This window comes from Ammospiza nelsoni, chromosome 4 (assembly GCF_027579445.1).
Source record: "Ammospiza nelsoni isolate bAmmNel1 chromosome 4, bAmmNel1.pri, whole genome shotgun sequence".
Lineage (NCBI taxonomy): Eukaryota > Metazoa > Chordata > Aves > Passeriformes > Passerellidae > Ammospiza > Ammospiza nelsoni.
The window spans coordinates 53,333,359-53,348,847 of NC_080636.1; the positions used below are offsets into that span (position 1 = coordinate 53,333,359).

General features: G+C 39.3%; 1 protein-coding gene across 4 annotated transcripts in view; it reads right to left on the bottom strand.

Annotated features, from left to right (window-relative positions):
- Positions 1-15,489, bottom strand: part of DCLK2 (doublecortin like kinase 2) — a 79,709-nt gene that overhangs the window by 29,986 nt on the left and 34,234 nt on the right. For 2 of the 4 annotated variants that reach the window (XR_009418293.1, XM_059470242.1), the window contains exons 3-5: positions 5,729-5,831; positions 3,326-3,424; positions 2,008-2,055 (exon numbers count right to left, since the gene is read on the bottom strand). Coding sequence is in view for 2 of the 4 variants with exons in the window: in XM_059470242.1 (XP_059326225.1) it covers positions 2,008-2,055; positions 3,326-3,424; positions 5,729-5,831 (250 nt within the window). In the remaining 2 variants the exon portion in view is untranslated. The remainder of the gene's footprint in view (positions 1-2,007; positions 2,056-3,325; positions 3,425-5,728; positions 5,832-15,489) is intronic. The other 2 variants (XR_009418294.1, XM_059470243.1) reach the window with 1 other exon arrangement.

A 15,489-nucleotide genomic window follows, 5' to 3' on the forward strand; every position in this document is an offset into this window, starting at 1 on the left:
ATTTGCAAGTATGACAATGGCAAGGGCTAGCGACTGCTATTGTACTGTTTTCTGCTTCTTGCATGACCAAAACTGAGATACTTCAGTAGAAATGTCTCAGAGTTTGCTTCCACGTGACAAACTAGTACCACAGGAGGAAAAATATTTTTTGTTTCTTGAAAGATTCGTTTATGCAGCTCACAGAAAAGTCACTTCTTCCCAGACACGACCACTGTAAGGCATCCTTGTCCAAGTCACTACCATCCTCTCTAAGCATTGGCAGAACCACTAAGTTGTTGCAGTGAAACTGGCTGATTTAACACAACGTGCTTCCCTCCCCAGACTGCCCAAGGAAGAGGAGCCCAGATTACACAGACAGCACTGCAGCTCTTTGCTAACATCTCAGCTATTCTTGGTGGAGAAGGGTGGTGCTCTGAGCCAGGGGTGTGCCTAGATGACACCCAGAGGTGCCTTCCAGCTTCTGTGCCTCTATGGAACACCCAGTTCATTCTGCTGAGGATCCTGCTGGAAAGAGCTGCCTGCAGATTCCTCTGTGCCGGTGCCTGTGGAGAGCACTGCATGTGCCAAGCAACTGCAGCAACGGGGAGAGCTGCAACTGGCCCTGTCCACATGTAAGGATTTTGCATCTATAGGGAGTCAGCCAACTGCTTCTGATGGCTCTGGCTGGCTGCAATTAATTTTCTTCACACAGCTAGCACAGGGTTTGGATTTGTGTTGGGAAGTGCTGCTGATCCAGGGATGTTCCTGGGATTGCTGAGCATGGGCAGCATTGAGGCCTTTCCTGCTCCTCATGAGCTGAGAGGGGACACAGGTGGAAGAGCTGGCCCCAGTTAATCCAAGGAATATTGCAGACCATACAGCATCGTGCTCAGCAGTACAATGACAGGGAATGCTGGCAGAGGGGACACTGCTTGGGGACAAGTCAGCTGCTCATTCACATCACTTGTTGTTCTTGGGTTTTATTTCTTTCTCTTTGTTATTTTCCCTGCAGCATCGTTGTTGCTAACACTATTGTTACTGCAGTTATTAAACAACTCATATCTCAACTAATGGATTTTCTCACTTTCACCCTTCAAATTCACTTCCACAACTCAGGAAGTGCCATAAAATTCACCGCCTGTGTGGTGCTTAGTTGCTGGCTGAGGTTGAACCATGACATTGCTATCTCAAACAGCAGAATTTTTTTATTCCCTCACTCAATAACCCAGCAATCTCTATTGGCACAAATGTGCTGCCATGGATTTGCTGGTTATTGCCTATGTATGCTGAACTTAACCTTTTTAATCTATTTTCTAAGCATAACTTATTTTGATGTTTCTTTCCACATGCATACCAGCGAATACACAGGAAAAAAAACCCCAAACTTTTCAGTCATTCTGAAGTAGTGCATATTAGGATATATGTTTGGCACACTGGAATGTTTAAAACTTTAAAATCTATTAATGACTTCTAAATTGTTTACCTCTAGTATGACCCAAAGACTCAATTTATTTGCTAATCATTTTGTCTGTTACTTGTTTCACAAATGCTTTGACTTTGAACTGAAAGTTCAGCGATTCCTCAGTTTTTTAGAATTTAGGCTGAAGTGATACAAGAAAAAGAAGAAATTGCACATAAAATTGAAACATATGGGATGGTTTTGTACTGCTTTTTTTTCAGTAATTCTCACACCTGTCTTTTTGCTGGCTGAAATTCCTATTTTAATATGCTTTAGAATAAACATAAAAATATATTGCTCCTTAGAATGCTCTCTACTTGTAGTCAAATTAAACATTTAACTTTGACACCATTAGTGGATGTCCAACAACTGAAAAGCATTATTTCACTGAAATTATCTACCTCAACAACAAACAACAAAAAAATCCAACACCCAATACATCTCTGTTTCATCCAATGCAAAATGTGTTTCAAGCTTGAACACATTCACAAACACAGCACCAAAAACACAGGTAAATGGAGAGGGAGGAGACACACTAGTGATACACAGCCATAATAGTAATGGCTCACCTGGGGATTTTGCTGAAGAATGAGCACTGGAGTGGCCACCCCTCTTTACTGTACTCATATATTTGACACAAAGGAAAAAGACATTAAGGGAAGAAGTTATTAAACAGCTCTCAACATGCATGGAAGGAAGAAAGGTAAATAAAAGATAAGTAAAAACTACATGTAAAAAAAATAAAAATAAAGGCAAGTAAATAGAAGGATAAATACCACACACTTTGCATACATTTTTCAAATTAACTAAACCAAAGAGGGTCTAAGTAGAAATAAGTATGGGAATGACAGCACTGATATCTAAACATTTTGCATAAAATTCACTGCTGATAGATATTCTACATCTCATATCTCTGGAGGTAAAAGAATTGCATGAAATGTAGATCAGTTGCAAAACTTGCCCTTCACGATACATTTTTTTGCAATCCTCCTTTGAAGCTTTCCAGTTAAACATTCAACCTTTATAAACAGATTATTAATGTTCCACTTTGAAAAAACCCAACAATAAAATTACTTTAACCAGCACTAATTAAGCAAAAGAAATGTAGAGATGAGAATATGGAACATGTCACAGTTTTGAATACACACAGAAGCTTACATTTATAGCTACATTCTAAAAAGAGCATCATATATTTACATATTCAATAGTTTGATTTCAGGGGGAAAAGAAGTATTTAGAAATTAAATTCAGTGGTTAAAATAAAAAAAAAAAACACAAGTTTCTCCCTTTATTTACATAAAATGGTTGGAACATATGGTGTTCAGCCAAACTGGTGGCAAAATCACAGTGTGAACACCTCTCTTTGAAATTACAAGAAGCACAGGAAGAAAAATTCTCTGTTAATGGGCAATCACAGTACAGTACATCTCCTAAAATTACTCGAACCAGCAAAGGCCTGTATTGTGATAGTATTTGGATTATATAGGAGAAATCTTTCTAATTCAAAATTTAAGGGTATACTCGGGTTCAATGAACATGAATTTAACCACATCTATAACCCTGCAGTTATTAGTTTTCAGGAAAATCAAGTGCCATGCTGAAAACATATCCCAAGAGCACAATTAGCACAAATTACTCCAATGTTCATAAACTGACACTACATGTGCCTGTAATTAAAAAATAGAAACCATGCTTCTTCCTTGGATTTAAAAAAATAAATCGCAAATTTCTTTTAGATTAGCATCAAATCTGCGAGAGGCAAAATGAAAAAAGGGGGTTTCCCCCCCCTCTTGTATTACAGACAGGGTCAACAGGTTTTTTCACCCCATTAGAAAAGAATTAATTTTTGCGTATTTGCTGTGTTCGGCTCTTTGCCAGCAGCAGTACCTGAGGCAGGGGATTTGCTCCGACGGGAAGGTGCTGGGCTTTTGGATGCAGCGTGCCTCACGGCAGCGGAGCGGGAGTACGACTTCATGACACGGCATTCTGCAAGGCAAGAAACTCTGTCAAGGGCTTTGCCAACAGCTCATGCTCAGGCTCCCTCCACACAGCATCCAGAAAATGACCAGCACCTTCTAAACATCTCTGCCCAGCTGAGTCAAACAGATTTGTAAGAGCATCTCACAACCCTAACCTACTCACCATAAAAACCCATTTGAGCTACGCAATGTGACATTCTGCAGACAACATTTCTTCATGTCTTGAGGCTGGATTATTGCTACAATTCAAGTTTGTACATATGCTGATGCCAAGGTTCTTGCTGTAATGGCACTTCCACACTGGGCAACTGCCCAGACAGCACTATTGCCCTTCTTCTTCAAGAAACTGATGCTGTGACCAATTTTTGAACGGGTGAAAAATGCCTACTGTTTCCAGAAGGCTGAAACAACAGACTACTGTCATTTACCATCAGCTACATATCATTAAATAACCACCTCAATGGGAAAGGAATCAATGAGCACACATGCATTGCCATTTTGGTAATGCCATTTTAATCCCTATGGTTAGCATCGTTAGCAAATCACTCCCAATGGGATCATAAATTTCTCTCCTTATTTTGTCCCTATGCCAATGCCATCATTAGAATGCCATGTCATCATAAAAAAATTAGGTTGAGCTGTATGCCCTGCCAGTCACGTATATAACCTGCTTTTATCCATAAAAACCCCTAGAGCCTTTAGAGGAAGCAAGGACCACCAAAGCTGAAGAGATAAAGGAAAGAAAGAGGAAAAGGCAAGGAAATTAGATCAATTAGTCTGTGCCTTGTGTAAGGGGAAAAGCAAATTTACAGCTTTAAAATCTGCTAGGGAAATTAGTATTACAGCCAGACTGGGATTTGCATTGTGATTCAATACAACCATGCTCTTCCATTCCTTCATAAGAATAAAGTAATTTTTTAGCTGTTATACTATGTTAAAAACCACCTTTTTGGTCATCCCCACACTAACTGACTCAACATAACCAAGCAGTTCAGGAAAAGCAGCAGCCTAGCAAGAACAGCAGAATGGGAGGCAGTTGAATCCTCCATCCATCCAAATGTACAGCCAGTGGGCAGATATACATCTGTACTTTCTGCTGCAACTGAGCATTTTGTAATGAAATAATGACATGTGTAAAAATTACAGGAACAGAAGGTGCTGTTGTTTATATATTAAAAAAATTTAAATCCTTCATTCACAACGTGAAGCTCTTCTGGAATAATCTGATTATTCTTGCCAGGGCAAGTTTTCTTTACAAGAAATTAATTTTTTTTTTCATAAAAGAAAATCAGGGTGTTTGTACAGCTCAAACAATAAAGAAAGAAAAAAACATGTCTAGTAGGGCCTGTAGTGATGGAACAAGAGGAGTGGTTTTAAAGTAAAAAACCACTAGATTCAGGCTAAATATAGGGAAGTAATTTTTTATTGAGCAAGAGGTGAAACACTAGAATAGGGTGCCCAGAGAGGAGACAGATGTCTCACCCCAGGAAACATTCAATGGAACTCTGAGCAACCCGAACTTTATTTTTGAAGGTGTCCCTGGTCTTGCCAGGAGTTGGACTACATAGGCCCTTTAAAGGTCTTTTCCAGCTCAACCCATTCTACAGTTCCATGAACATGGAGGAAAAAGACCCAAGATCTTTAATTTGATGTTTCAAGACAATTCCAAAACTCTCTGGTAGAGGACTGCCTCATCCTTGAACTTACATTACAAAGTTTTTCATTACAGAAAAACAGCTTTCATAAGCAAGTTCAATTCATGATCTGCCCAAGGCAGACAGAAGGGCACAAAGTTCCAGATTATCTCACCTCCTTCCCTACCCAACATCCCCTATAACCTCAAAATATACACAAGGCAAACACTTGGTCTATAGCAGACAAGACTGGAGTGTGTGAATTGTCTGGCAGGGTAATTCAAGATGGGAAATGAGCATGGCTACATATGAGATTTTTTAAAAAAAATCTCATGAAGAAAGCAGTATGGAAATTATCTTACAGTCACAGATGCCAAAAATGAACATCATTAACAGATTTTAGATTCATTAGATCCATGACAGAACATTTTATAATTCAATTCTGCTTTCCATGTAACTTTAGGGACAGTGTCTCTTCTGGATGAATTTGGATCAGGTTTGTTGGCACATTTTAACAGGCTTACAGAACCCAGACGACGGTTTGAAAAAAACTTTTTCATCCATTGGAAAACATCCTCCCATGTATATTTTCCTGAATCACACCATTCTTGAGGGTTGAAGAGGGGAATGGGATGGAGCATTTCCTGGCTGAGTGGGTTCAGGATGTGCAGCCTTACCGCTGTGGTCCAGCACGAAGTCATCCTGAGCATAGCGGTACTTCTCCGGCCCGCACGCGATGAACACGTCGTCATCGCCAAAGAAGTCCTGCAGGCATGTTACCTGCACAGCAAAACAAACACACGCACTACTTTCAAAACTAAATCTTGAGTTAGACAGCAGCAATTAATAAGTTTGTCTTTACCTTCTCACAGTGATACCTTAACATTCATTTGTAATGACAAAGCACTCCAGTTCCTCAGCACGTCAGATCTCTAGCAGTGCAGGAAACACCAGGGCCAGGAATGTGAAATATGACTGCCCCTCACCTCCAAAAACTCTTACATTTAGCACCTGTATTTTTGCTTATAGTTACATAAGCATGCTGATGACTTCTACCTATAACTGCACACACATTGCTTTGACAGGAACATCTGAAAACACTATTCAAATATCAAAGATTCATGTATTAAGAATACATTAATTGCTTGTGGGAAGATCTGTTGAATTAAAGTGATTGCATCTGCAAATTGCTTTTTTTATGTTCTGAGGCATTTAATTTCTATGTTTTAATGTCCTGCTAAAATAAAATCATGAAGTAATTTTCCTTTTTATTAAAAGGTATTTCATATTCAAGAAAATAAAGAAATAGAGCCCTTCCATGCTCTTTGCAGTTGTCTGTTCTTAATTATATGGGTAATGATTCTACTTGGATAATAATGTTATCCAAGTAATGTATGTCAAGAAGGATTGGGATATCAGAAAGAAAAGATGGTTTATACGTTCTCTGAAAACACTAAACCAAATAACTTGAAAAAATGTCCATCCTCAGAAGTCAATAAAAATCACCATATGAAGGAGCAAGTGTCTGCTTTCAAAACAGTTAAAACCAAAAAGCTACAACAAGAAATTCCACTAATTTTAATTCCCTTGTGAGGGAAACAAGTGTTTGCAGGAAGCAAGCTATTTTTTAAGATGTAAACGTATTAAAATTTTAATGTATAGTTGTTTCCCTTTTTTTTTTTAACATTGCATGCCCACATGAAATTTAGTAGTGGAAGTTAAAATCATGTGGTAAAGCCATGAAATCAAAGAAGTAATACAAAAATCTGCTTTTAGAGAAACCAGCCTTGTTCTTTCCCAGATACCTGTCAAGACCATTTGCCTATTTCACCCACTGTGATCACAGCAAACACCAGCAGAAGTACAGGCAAGGCTCTCTGGTGCCTGCAGTATTCCAGAGCCGCTCGGAATGCCCGTGACCCCGAGCTCCCCGCAGGAACTCTGGCACAGGGCATTCCCCACCAGCACTGGGGTTGTCATGGCAGCTCCCCCAGGAGAGCAGCCAGATCCCCAGCCCAGAGCCACTCACAGCATCCAGCATTTGTGTCACTGTGTCACGCAGCCAAAGGGCCACAGCCAGCACCAAAACCCTTTCATTGCCCCCTTACTGATGCAGGGACAGTTTGCTCTCATTATGAGAGAGATTTTCAGCTCTGCCTGAAACTGCTGCTTTTAGTCAGCCAAAGAGGCACGAACAACTGGATTCAAAAGGCTGCACAAATTTAAGAGAAGTTTTGCCAACTTGGGATTTATTCCTCTCTGCTTAATAAACAAGAGGACTCATCATCATTTCCACAGATTTCTGGAAACCAGCTCTGCCAAGCCAACAGGAAAAGCTGTGAGAAAGCTTCCAGAACACATCACGCTCACCCAGAACACAGCAGCACTGGCAGGGCATGGGCAGATATGTTCTGTGAGGTGCAAGCCCACACTCCAAGTCCCCAAAGCTGGGAGCCATCTCCACAAGCTCTGCCTGCCCACCACCGCTCCTGCTGCCCTTGCAGTGCTGTTTCCAGCAGGCTGGAGTTAAATGCTGTGGTTTAGAAGTGCCTAAAATGAATCTTTCGGTTCTGATTGTGAGCCTCGCCTCACCTCACCCCTTAACCCATCCAGTCTAATGTCTGAACTGAGAGAAAGGGAGGAAGCAATGACAGATTTTATGTCAGAGTCTAGGAAATACACAGGGTTATAATGCAAGCAGCAGCATCCCTTTGTTGTCTGCAGAGCAGTTCTACAGAGTGAGGCTCAGATCTGTGCACAAAAGATGACAGGAGCACCCTTAGAAATGCTCCGGAAAATCCACTGAAAACGGCTACTAGGAGTGAGAATGAATAAGGAATTCTAAAAAACGTGTAATTCCCACATATCCCTCCCCACATGTTCATGTACATAGAGCTTCCCCAGGCAAAAATACTCAGGAGTAATCCTGAGTGCCAGTGATGAGATAAGCTGCTGAAGGTGAGACACAGCACCTGTATCTTGGAATTCAGGCTGAGGGCAGCCTGTGCCTGCTCCCACGGGGTGTGCCTGAGCCTGTGATTCCCACCTGGCAGTCACACACCAAGACACATTGCTGTAAAAGTATCGACCTTACTGTAAAAGTGTTAAATACAATTATAACTGAAAGCCAGACAAACACTGCTATGAGAAAGCTTTACTCAGATGCTTGCTATATTCCAACAGGGAATACTCAAAGTTTCCCTTCTCCCCACAAATATTTCAGAGTGGCTACACCTAAAATACACAAGAATGAGAAAAGTATTGAACAAGTGTATGCAGCTTAGAATAAAGACCTGCTAAAATTTACCAATCCCAAATCACCCCACATTATGAGGTGAGGAAAGCATTTGCAAAATTAAATTCATGGAAATGCATTTTTATAAAAGCACAACCTAATAGTTATTTTTCTAGGCTTTTAATGTAATAAAGTCAAGTGAGGATTTCTCCAGGTGTAAACTGATGTTAAAATGAAGTCTTCATCTCCTACAGAATTAAAATAAATGTATACACAGCAAATAAAAGATTTTTGCTCAGTGTTCAAAAAATTACTGAGTTGAAATTATTAACTTGTTTGCATGTAATTTTGAATGCTGCAAGTCCACCATGGTGTAACTCACAAATCACATAATTCCATTCCAAAGAATATCTGAACTTAGGTCGAAGGAGAGGGGGTTTTATTACTTTAATCAGGGTGCAATCAGTTCAGAATTTTATAAGCAAAAAATCTTGAAAAGTTTGGTTTTTTTTAAGTTTCATTAGCTGTGGGATCTGTGCATATGAATAGGATGTCAGGTATTCCAGAAAGTTAGGGAACAAGATGTAGTTTATCAAACTAGTGTATGGTGCTTCTCTTTCCACTATCCATCCATAATCTTACCCACTCTTTGTCCCACTTAGTGCTAAAAGCACTTTTCTGTTGACTTTGCATGTTTCAATTAACATGTTTAAAATGTGTTAAACCCTATTTATTTCTAAATGCAACACTCTTTCCCAGACAAACATTGCCTGTGACCTGGTAACTCCACTGCTATCCCTTTCATTAAAACAAGAACTGACTCACTCATGTTCCTCTGAGAGCTCAAGGCTGCTCAGGTTGTCTTGCTGCACTGCTTGTCTTCAAAATACGTCTCTACACACAGCAGAGTGGAGAATGTGTGAGTGAGACTGCATTGCTTTTGTACTCAGTCCTTCCCTCAGAATCCTTTCACTGGCATTCTCTCCACAGCTTTCTGAGACCATGGGCAATCTACTCAGGGCATCCCTGCCTCTTGATGGGCTCAAAAAATACTCCAGCTGAAAGAATGAAATCTTGAGACACTGGGTGAAGTTTCTGACAAACACAAAGACCTCTCCTAGAGAGGCACATGTGACTAAATATGCACTAAGTTACAGGAGTGTCAGATATAACCACAGCTTGTAAGACAAATACTGGTCAAAGCACTACAAAATCTACAGCTAAAGGCACAAAAAATGTGATTTTAATGCAGAAAAAAACCCACAAACATGGGGCATTGAAAAAGAAGGGAGAAAAACACATCTCTTTGAAAAATCATATTCCTGATCCACTGCTGTCTACTAGTGCAGTGCTTTAATGTCACATACACCCATCTTGTTTACCTTCCACAATAGGCCTATGTTTCTGACAAACATTTAAAACCAAAGAAGTTTGCTCTTTTTAAAGAAATACTCCTTCAGTCAGGTCAAGCCAGTGGATTAGAACATACAAATTGTCATCCATATGGAAATCCCTTTCCCCTTATCACCATACATGCCTTGAAATGTGATTTACAGCAATCCCTACTTCCACTGCATCTAACAAACAGAAGATACATTCCCTCCAGAAAAAACATGAATAATGATCAACTGTTTATAAATAGAATTAAATACGTATTTATTGATTGCCCTTTATGATGAAGATACAATGGGCAAAAAAAGAAACAAATAGATGAAGGTTTATCCAGAAAATATTCTTCCTAGAATCTTCAGAAGAAAAATACTTTTTAAAAAAAAAGGAAAAAAAAGAGAGAGAGAGAAAGAGTGTGTGGAGCCAAGGAGGTTTTATAAACACTGAAAAATTCCTGGAAATTCAAATTCCCAGAAATCTGTAGCACTCAACAGAGTTCTGTGATCATATATCAACAGTCCCCAGCCAGAAGCTTGGTGGGTAAACTATCTCTATTCCAGCTTCAACAAATGTGCTTCATTCTAAATGTAGAAGGAAGGGCTATAAAGACAAATAGTTTGGCTAAATTTACTATGTCTGATTCCATTGAAATAATCAGCTTCAGAACTGCACAGTTTAAACCTGAAGAGCCATACCCTGTGTCTGGGGAAAGCTCCTCTGGATGACAAATTCTCAGCACAGCTGAAAATGGATCTAAAACATCAAAACTTGAAAAAACACGAGAGATTATACATATTTGTTTTAACAAAAGAAGAAATACTTGTATCTACTTATTTCAAGAAAACAGGATATGGCGTAAATATTTTTTAAAAGGAAGCACAGAACATACAAGGCAGAAAAAAACAAGGAAAACTAGCATGCACAGCAACAGCTGGATTTGTGAATGTATTTTCAGCTCAGCAGCTGAGACAGACATTCGAGGCTGAAATTCTTCAAGAACTACAGTGGTTTATTTTCCCCATGAATTGCTGAGAAAAAACGAGAACAATTTTTTAAACATCAGCATGACAAATCTAGATGCAACCTCCCTGCTACTGCCTTAATTGTGAGGAGTCTCCACATTTTTTGTAGGAAATGCTGCTTCTCTGACTGGGACAGATTATAACTGTGCTGCCCTGGCAGTTCTGCCCTTTGCATCAACTCTTCTTCTGAGTGAGCAAAAGTAAAATATTTATCTACTTTACCAGTCAGGTCATATTTGCAATCAACATTTTTATTTCCTCTTTTGAAATACTTTTAGCACTGCCACTTCCTCTTCACTGCCATTCAGACTTATTAAAATTCTTGCAGTGTTTTGTGAAGCTGCCAGCCTTTCGTTTCCAGGGTTTATGGTGCAAAATGCAAGGAAAGCATCCTGCACAAACAGGTCAGTTGTCTGTCTGCCATTTCAGCTCCATCACCAACAGGACCAGGCTTAACTTTCCAAAGGAAGTTTCCTGTGGGCAGCCTCAGGAACTCAAAAAGGAAGGTGAAAAGGGCATTCCCACCCTTCCCTACTGAGTACTGTGATTTTCACACAGGAGTTTTTACCTTGGAAATTCCCCTTGGTTCTGCTCTTTCTCAGAATAACCTGACCAAGGGAAATGGGGGATGTGTTTTACCAATATTCTCAATTAATTACTAAGCCATCAGTGACCTTCATGACTACCCAAGAGGCACACAAGAAGTTCAGTACTAAATTATGGCAGCTATTTGCCTGGTTATCCTGAGTCATGTCTTGTGACATGTCTTCAGTGAGGAAATAGCCAGATGGGTAGCTAGAATACACCCAGGAAGGAGAAATACTGAGAAAAGTCGAACCAATGAGACCATGACATGCCCTTTTACGAAATACTGCAATTGCCAGTATTCTTTCTTTAATTAACAACCTATTCACTTCATAGAAACGACAAGGTGTCAAAGGCAAGTATGCTAAGCAATTTGGGAGCAGGCAAAAAAAAGAAACCGTTCAAGGGCCAGCAGCCCACACTGTACACAAGCACAGCAACAAAACTCCCTGCTGCATCAGATCTGTAGTAAAACTGGAAAATCAGGTCAGACTGGTAGGATTCCTGCTGGTGTAATGAAGAAGCACTTGACACTTGCAAAAGCTTCTGTTCCTCACCAGCTTATGTGAGTCCCCTTTGACAGCTCTACTACAGAATCCCTCTGGGAATTCCCAATGTGCACAAAACTACACAACACCAAGAGAAGGGTAGGCAAGCTGCTAACCTCTGACTTAAGGCTTGACAGAGCTCAAAAGCTGCAGAGACTTGCCAAATCTGCCCAAAACAGCTTTGGAGTAGGCTTGGGAGCCCTCAAGTCTGAGGACATAAAGCTGTGAGCTTGGTAAGACCCTAGACACCCACACCTTTCCTGCTGGCCATAGCCATGAGGACTATGAAAGGCACCACAATAACTTCCCCAACAGTCAACTCCCATGAGGTCATTAGCAGACAAGAAGGGACAAAAATCCCTCCTTTGTTCTCTGGAAATAATTGGAATTAGGTCAAATGCCTCTTAATTTCGGAGGCTCAAATGCACAACTATTTTGTCTGCAAAGGAAACATGAAATATGGTAACAGATTGGATCATGCTGAAAGAATACAAAAGTATCAACTCTGCTGCAAAATTTAAAATTCATTACTTGATCTTCTGTTACATGACTGTGCATCTTGACCAGCAAAATTGCCTCAGATATTAAAGAGCATGTTGAAGGTCCTTTTCCTCTACAGTTAATTTAAGTAATTCACTTGGTTTTTGGTGTACTCTTACTCTAAAAGTTCCTTTAAAACCCATGTCATAGGTTAATTTTAAACTTCACAGCAATCCCACTGCAGTCAATGAAATTATTCACATTCATGAAGCCATGCACAGCCACAGCTTGGCAAAGGTCTGAGGGCTTCCTCAGCTCTGCTGGACACTGCAATAAACTATGAAATGAATACAATTCCTAGGTCAGAGCTTCCACAAGACATTGTCCAATTTACCACTTGAGGTTTGGCATCTTGCATCCTTTTGTTTTGACCTTCAAGTTTAATAAAGTCAGTAAGCTATGAGAGAAAAACAAAGTTTTCTGTTTCTAACAATTTGTAAATGTTGAATTTGTCTGTCTTGGATAAAGGGAGCTCATTAACCTATTTAGGAAAACAGAAAAAAGGGGGGGAAAAATTGAAACAAAGACCAAAATGAGAGCAATTCTTCTAGGTCAGCTTCTTAAATGACTATTTAATCAGTGGCTGTGTCACATAATTACAGTCACCATTAGAAAATGAACCTCTTTCCACTGATATTCCATGACAAGGAACAGCAGTGAGAAAAGGAGAAGACAAGCCCTTTCCATCCCACAGGGAATCTAAGGAGTAAGAAAGGAAACAGAAATGTTAAATCTTTGCCTGCTGCCTGGTAAACAGAAAAAGTCTGGCAGAAAGCCCAGGAAACGCCTATTACAGTATGACAATGCAGAAATACCGAATAAACAGACTAGTCAGGTCACCACAACTCACACAGCCCCACAGCTGGTGGAACAGATGACAGAACAGAGCACATCTCACATTTTAGTTTTTAATCTCAATTTCAAAAAGATTTTTGCATAAATTTTTTAAACATCTCAAAAATTTAATTCTGAAAATGAACACACGTGGAAATAGAAGATTGCATTTGGGTGTGATTCAAACACATCATCCTCACTGCAATGGAAATGACAGAAAGAAAAATATGCTGTAGGAATATGCATAAGTTAAAGTGAGTTCCTACATGTATCTATTTCTTAAGGACTTCCAGTGCAGTAGGACTTCCTGGGAAGGTCTGCTCACCGGTTTTTCCAAAGGGCAAAATTGATCTGTCTGCAAAATGGCATTTCAAATATTCAAACTGAATTGCACTGATTATGTGCAGCTATTTAGATGTCAGAAAATAACAGTTGAAATGGACTAAAATCCTGGAAATCTTGAATAATTTTGAATCACTCTGTACAACTCATCTGTCTCTATAACACAAAACACCCCTGAACAACCCGTACATCAGCCTGATCCACTACTTCAACAAGAGTTGATAATTTCAGTACATTAAACAGTGAAATGTAATGCCATGCTTCTCAGTTTCATGAGTTACACAAAGAAACAAAAGCCTTACTAAACTTGCAGTGAGTGGAAATTGGAAACAGAAAATTAGCAAGGGCAGCTTGTGATTGTGAACATAATCCAGTTTGTCTGAAGAGAAAAACAAACAAGAGGATTTCCTGTTACAAGACAAGGATCTCTTTGCCCATAGGTGCATTAATCACAGCAGCTCACCAGTCAGCATTGCAGATTCTCTCCTTAAGTGGCATAACTGGGAACCCTAATACAGAGCCAAAAATAGCACCTGACTTCACACAGCTAACCTTCCATCCCACCAAGCAGCTAGGCTAAAAATAAAAGCTACTTGTATTATGAAAGAACATTAAAAGGAAAAGGGCACATATAAGGACAGATATCTGGTTCACCCAATTTAATCAAGTCTTACTGATTTAATGACACCCTGTTCCACAATACAAATGCAGTTAAATTTTAAGTTTTACCATTTTTTTTCCATAAAATCACCTATCCTGCACTATTATAGAAATCATGCCTTTGGCTAATCACCCTACTTGAAAAGCATGGCATCCACATAATATGGAAAACTTAAAAAATCCCAAAATTGTATGGGCAAATATTCTATGTACTTTCAGTTTTTTTGGTTCTTCAGATCAGAAGAGTTTCTGTAGCATTAATCAATAACCTATTGCAATCCTAAGTTTCCAGTGTTTATGGGCAGACAGTTTCCTGGAGACATTACAGAAGCTGCAGCTCTTTAGATGAGAATTATTTTTCCACAGACCAATAAGAAATCCAAACTCAGTTTGTGGCCAGTGTAGAAAGAAAAAAAGAAAAGGCATAAATCTGGAAACGTCCTTTGATGACAGGTACAAATAATTTTTCATGACTCTTTAAGCTTTAAATGAGAGATTTATAGTTTTACACTGGAACAGGTTGTCCAGCAGGACTGTGGGTGTCTTATCCCTGGAGAAAATTCAAGGTCAAGTTGGATGTGACTTTGAGCAAGCTGATCTAGTTGAAGATATCCCTGCTTATTGCAGAGGGGTTGGATTAGATGACGTTTAAAGAGCCATTCAATTGATAATTCCGTGATTCTGTTTTTCCTATGGCTTGAATGTTCATGCAGGAGCTACTAAATTCAGTTTTCTACTCAAATTCTATTAAAAATCAAATTAAGTAATTCTAAGGCACAAAATATTAGTTGACATGCATGATTCACTGAAATTTAATATTGTTATGTAGAGATATAAAAAATCCATTGTTCTCTTAGTTCCTGTGTCAAGGGTTTCATCTTGCAGTCATTCAAAGCTGTTTTTCATAGCACTGCAATGGGAGGGGAAAAAACTTTCAGTGCCCTATTAATTCAGGTCTCTCTCTCAGTCCTTTTCCCTTCACAGACACTACTTCACATAACAACAAACTTGATAAAATCCATAGAGCTCCTCACAGATTGAAGGATGCTTTTCACATGTATTTTAAGTTTTGGTAATTTAATGTTATTTTAGCCCTTAAGACACTTCATTTATTTACTGTTCTATTTGTTTCATCATAACAACAACTGTACTTCTAACTAAATTCACAGTTCTATTTTTGTAATATTACCTTGCAATGCTAACAGCTTGCTAACCAGCACACACAGCTTTTAATGATACTTGATTCTTGAAGTATCCTCCTCAGTTAACTGCAAACACCGGAA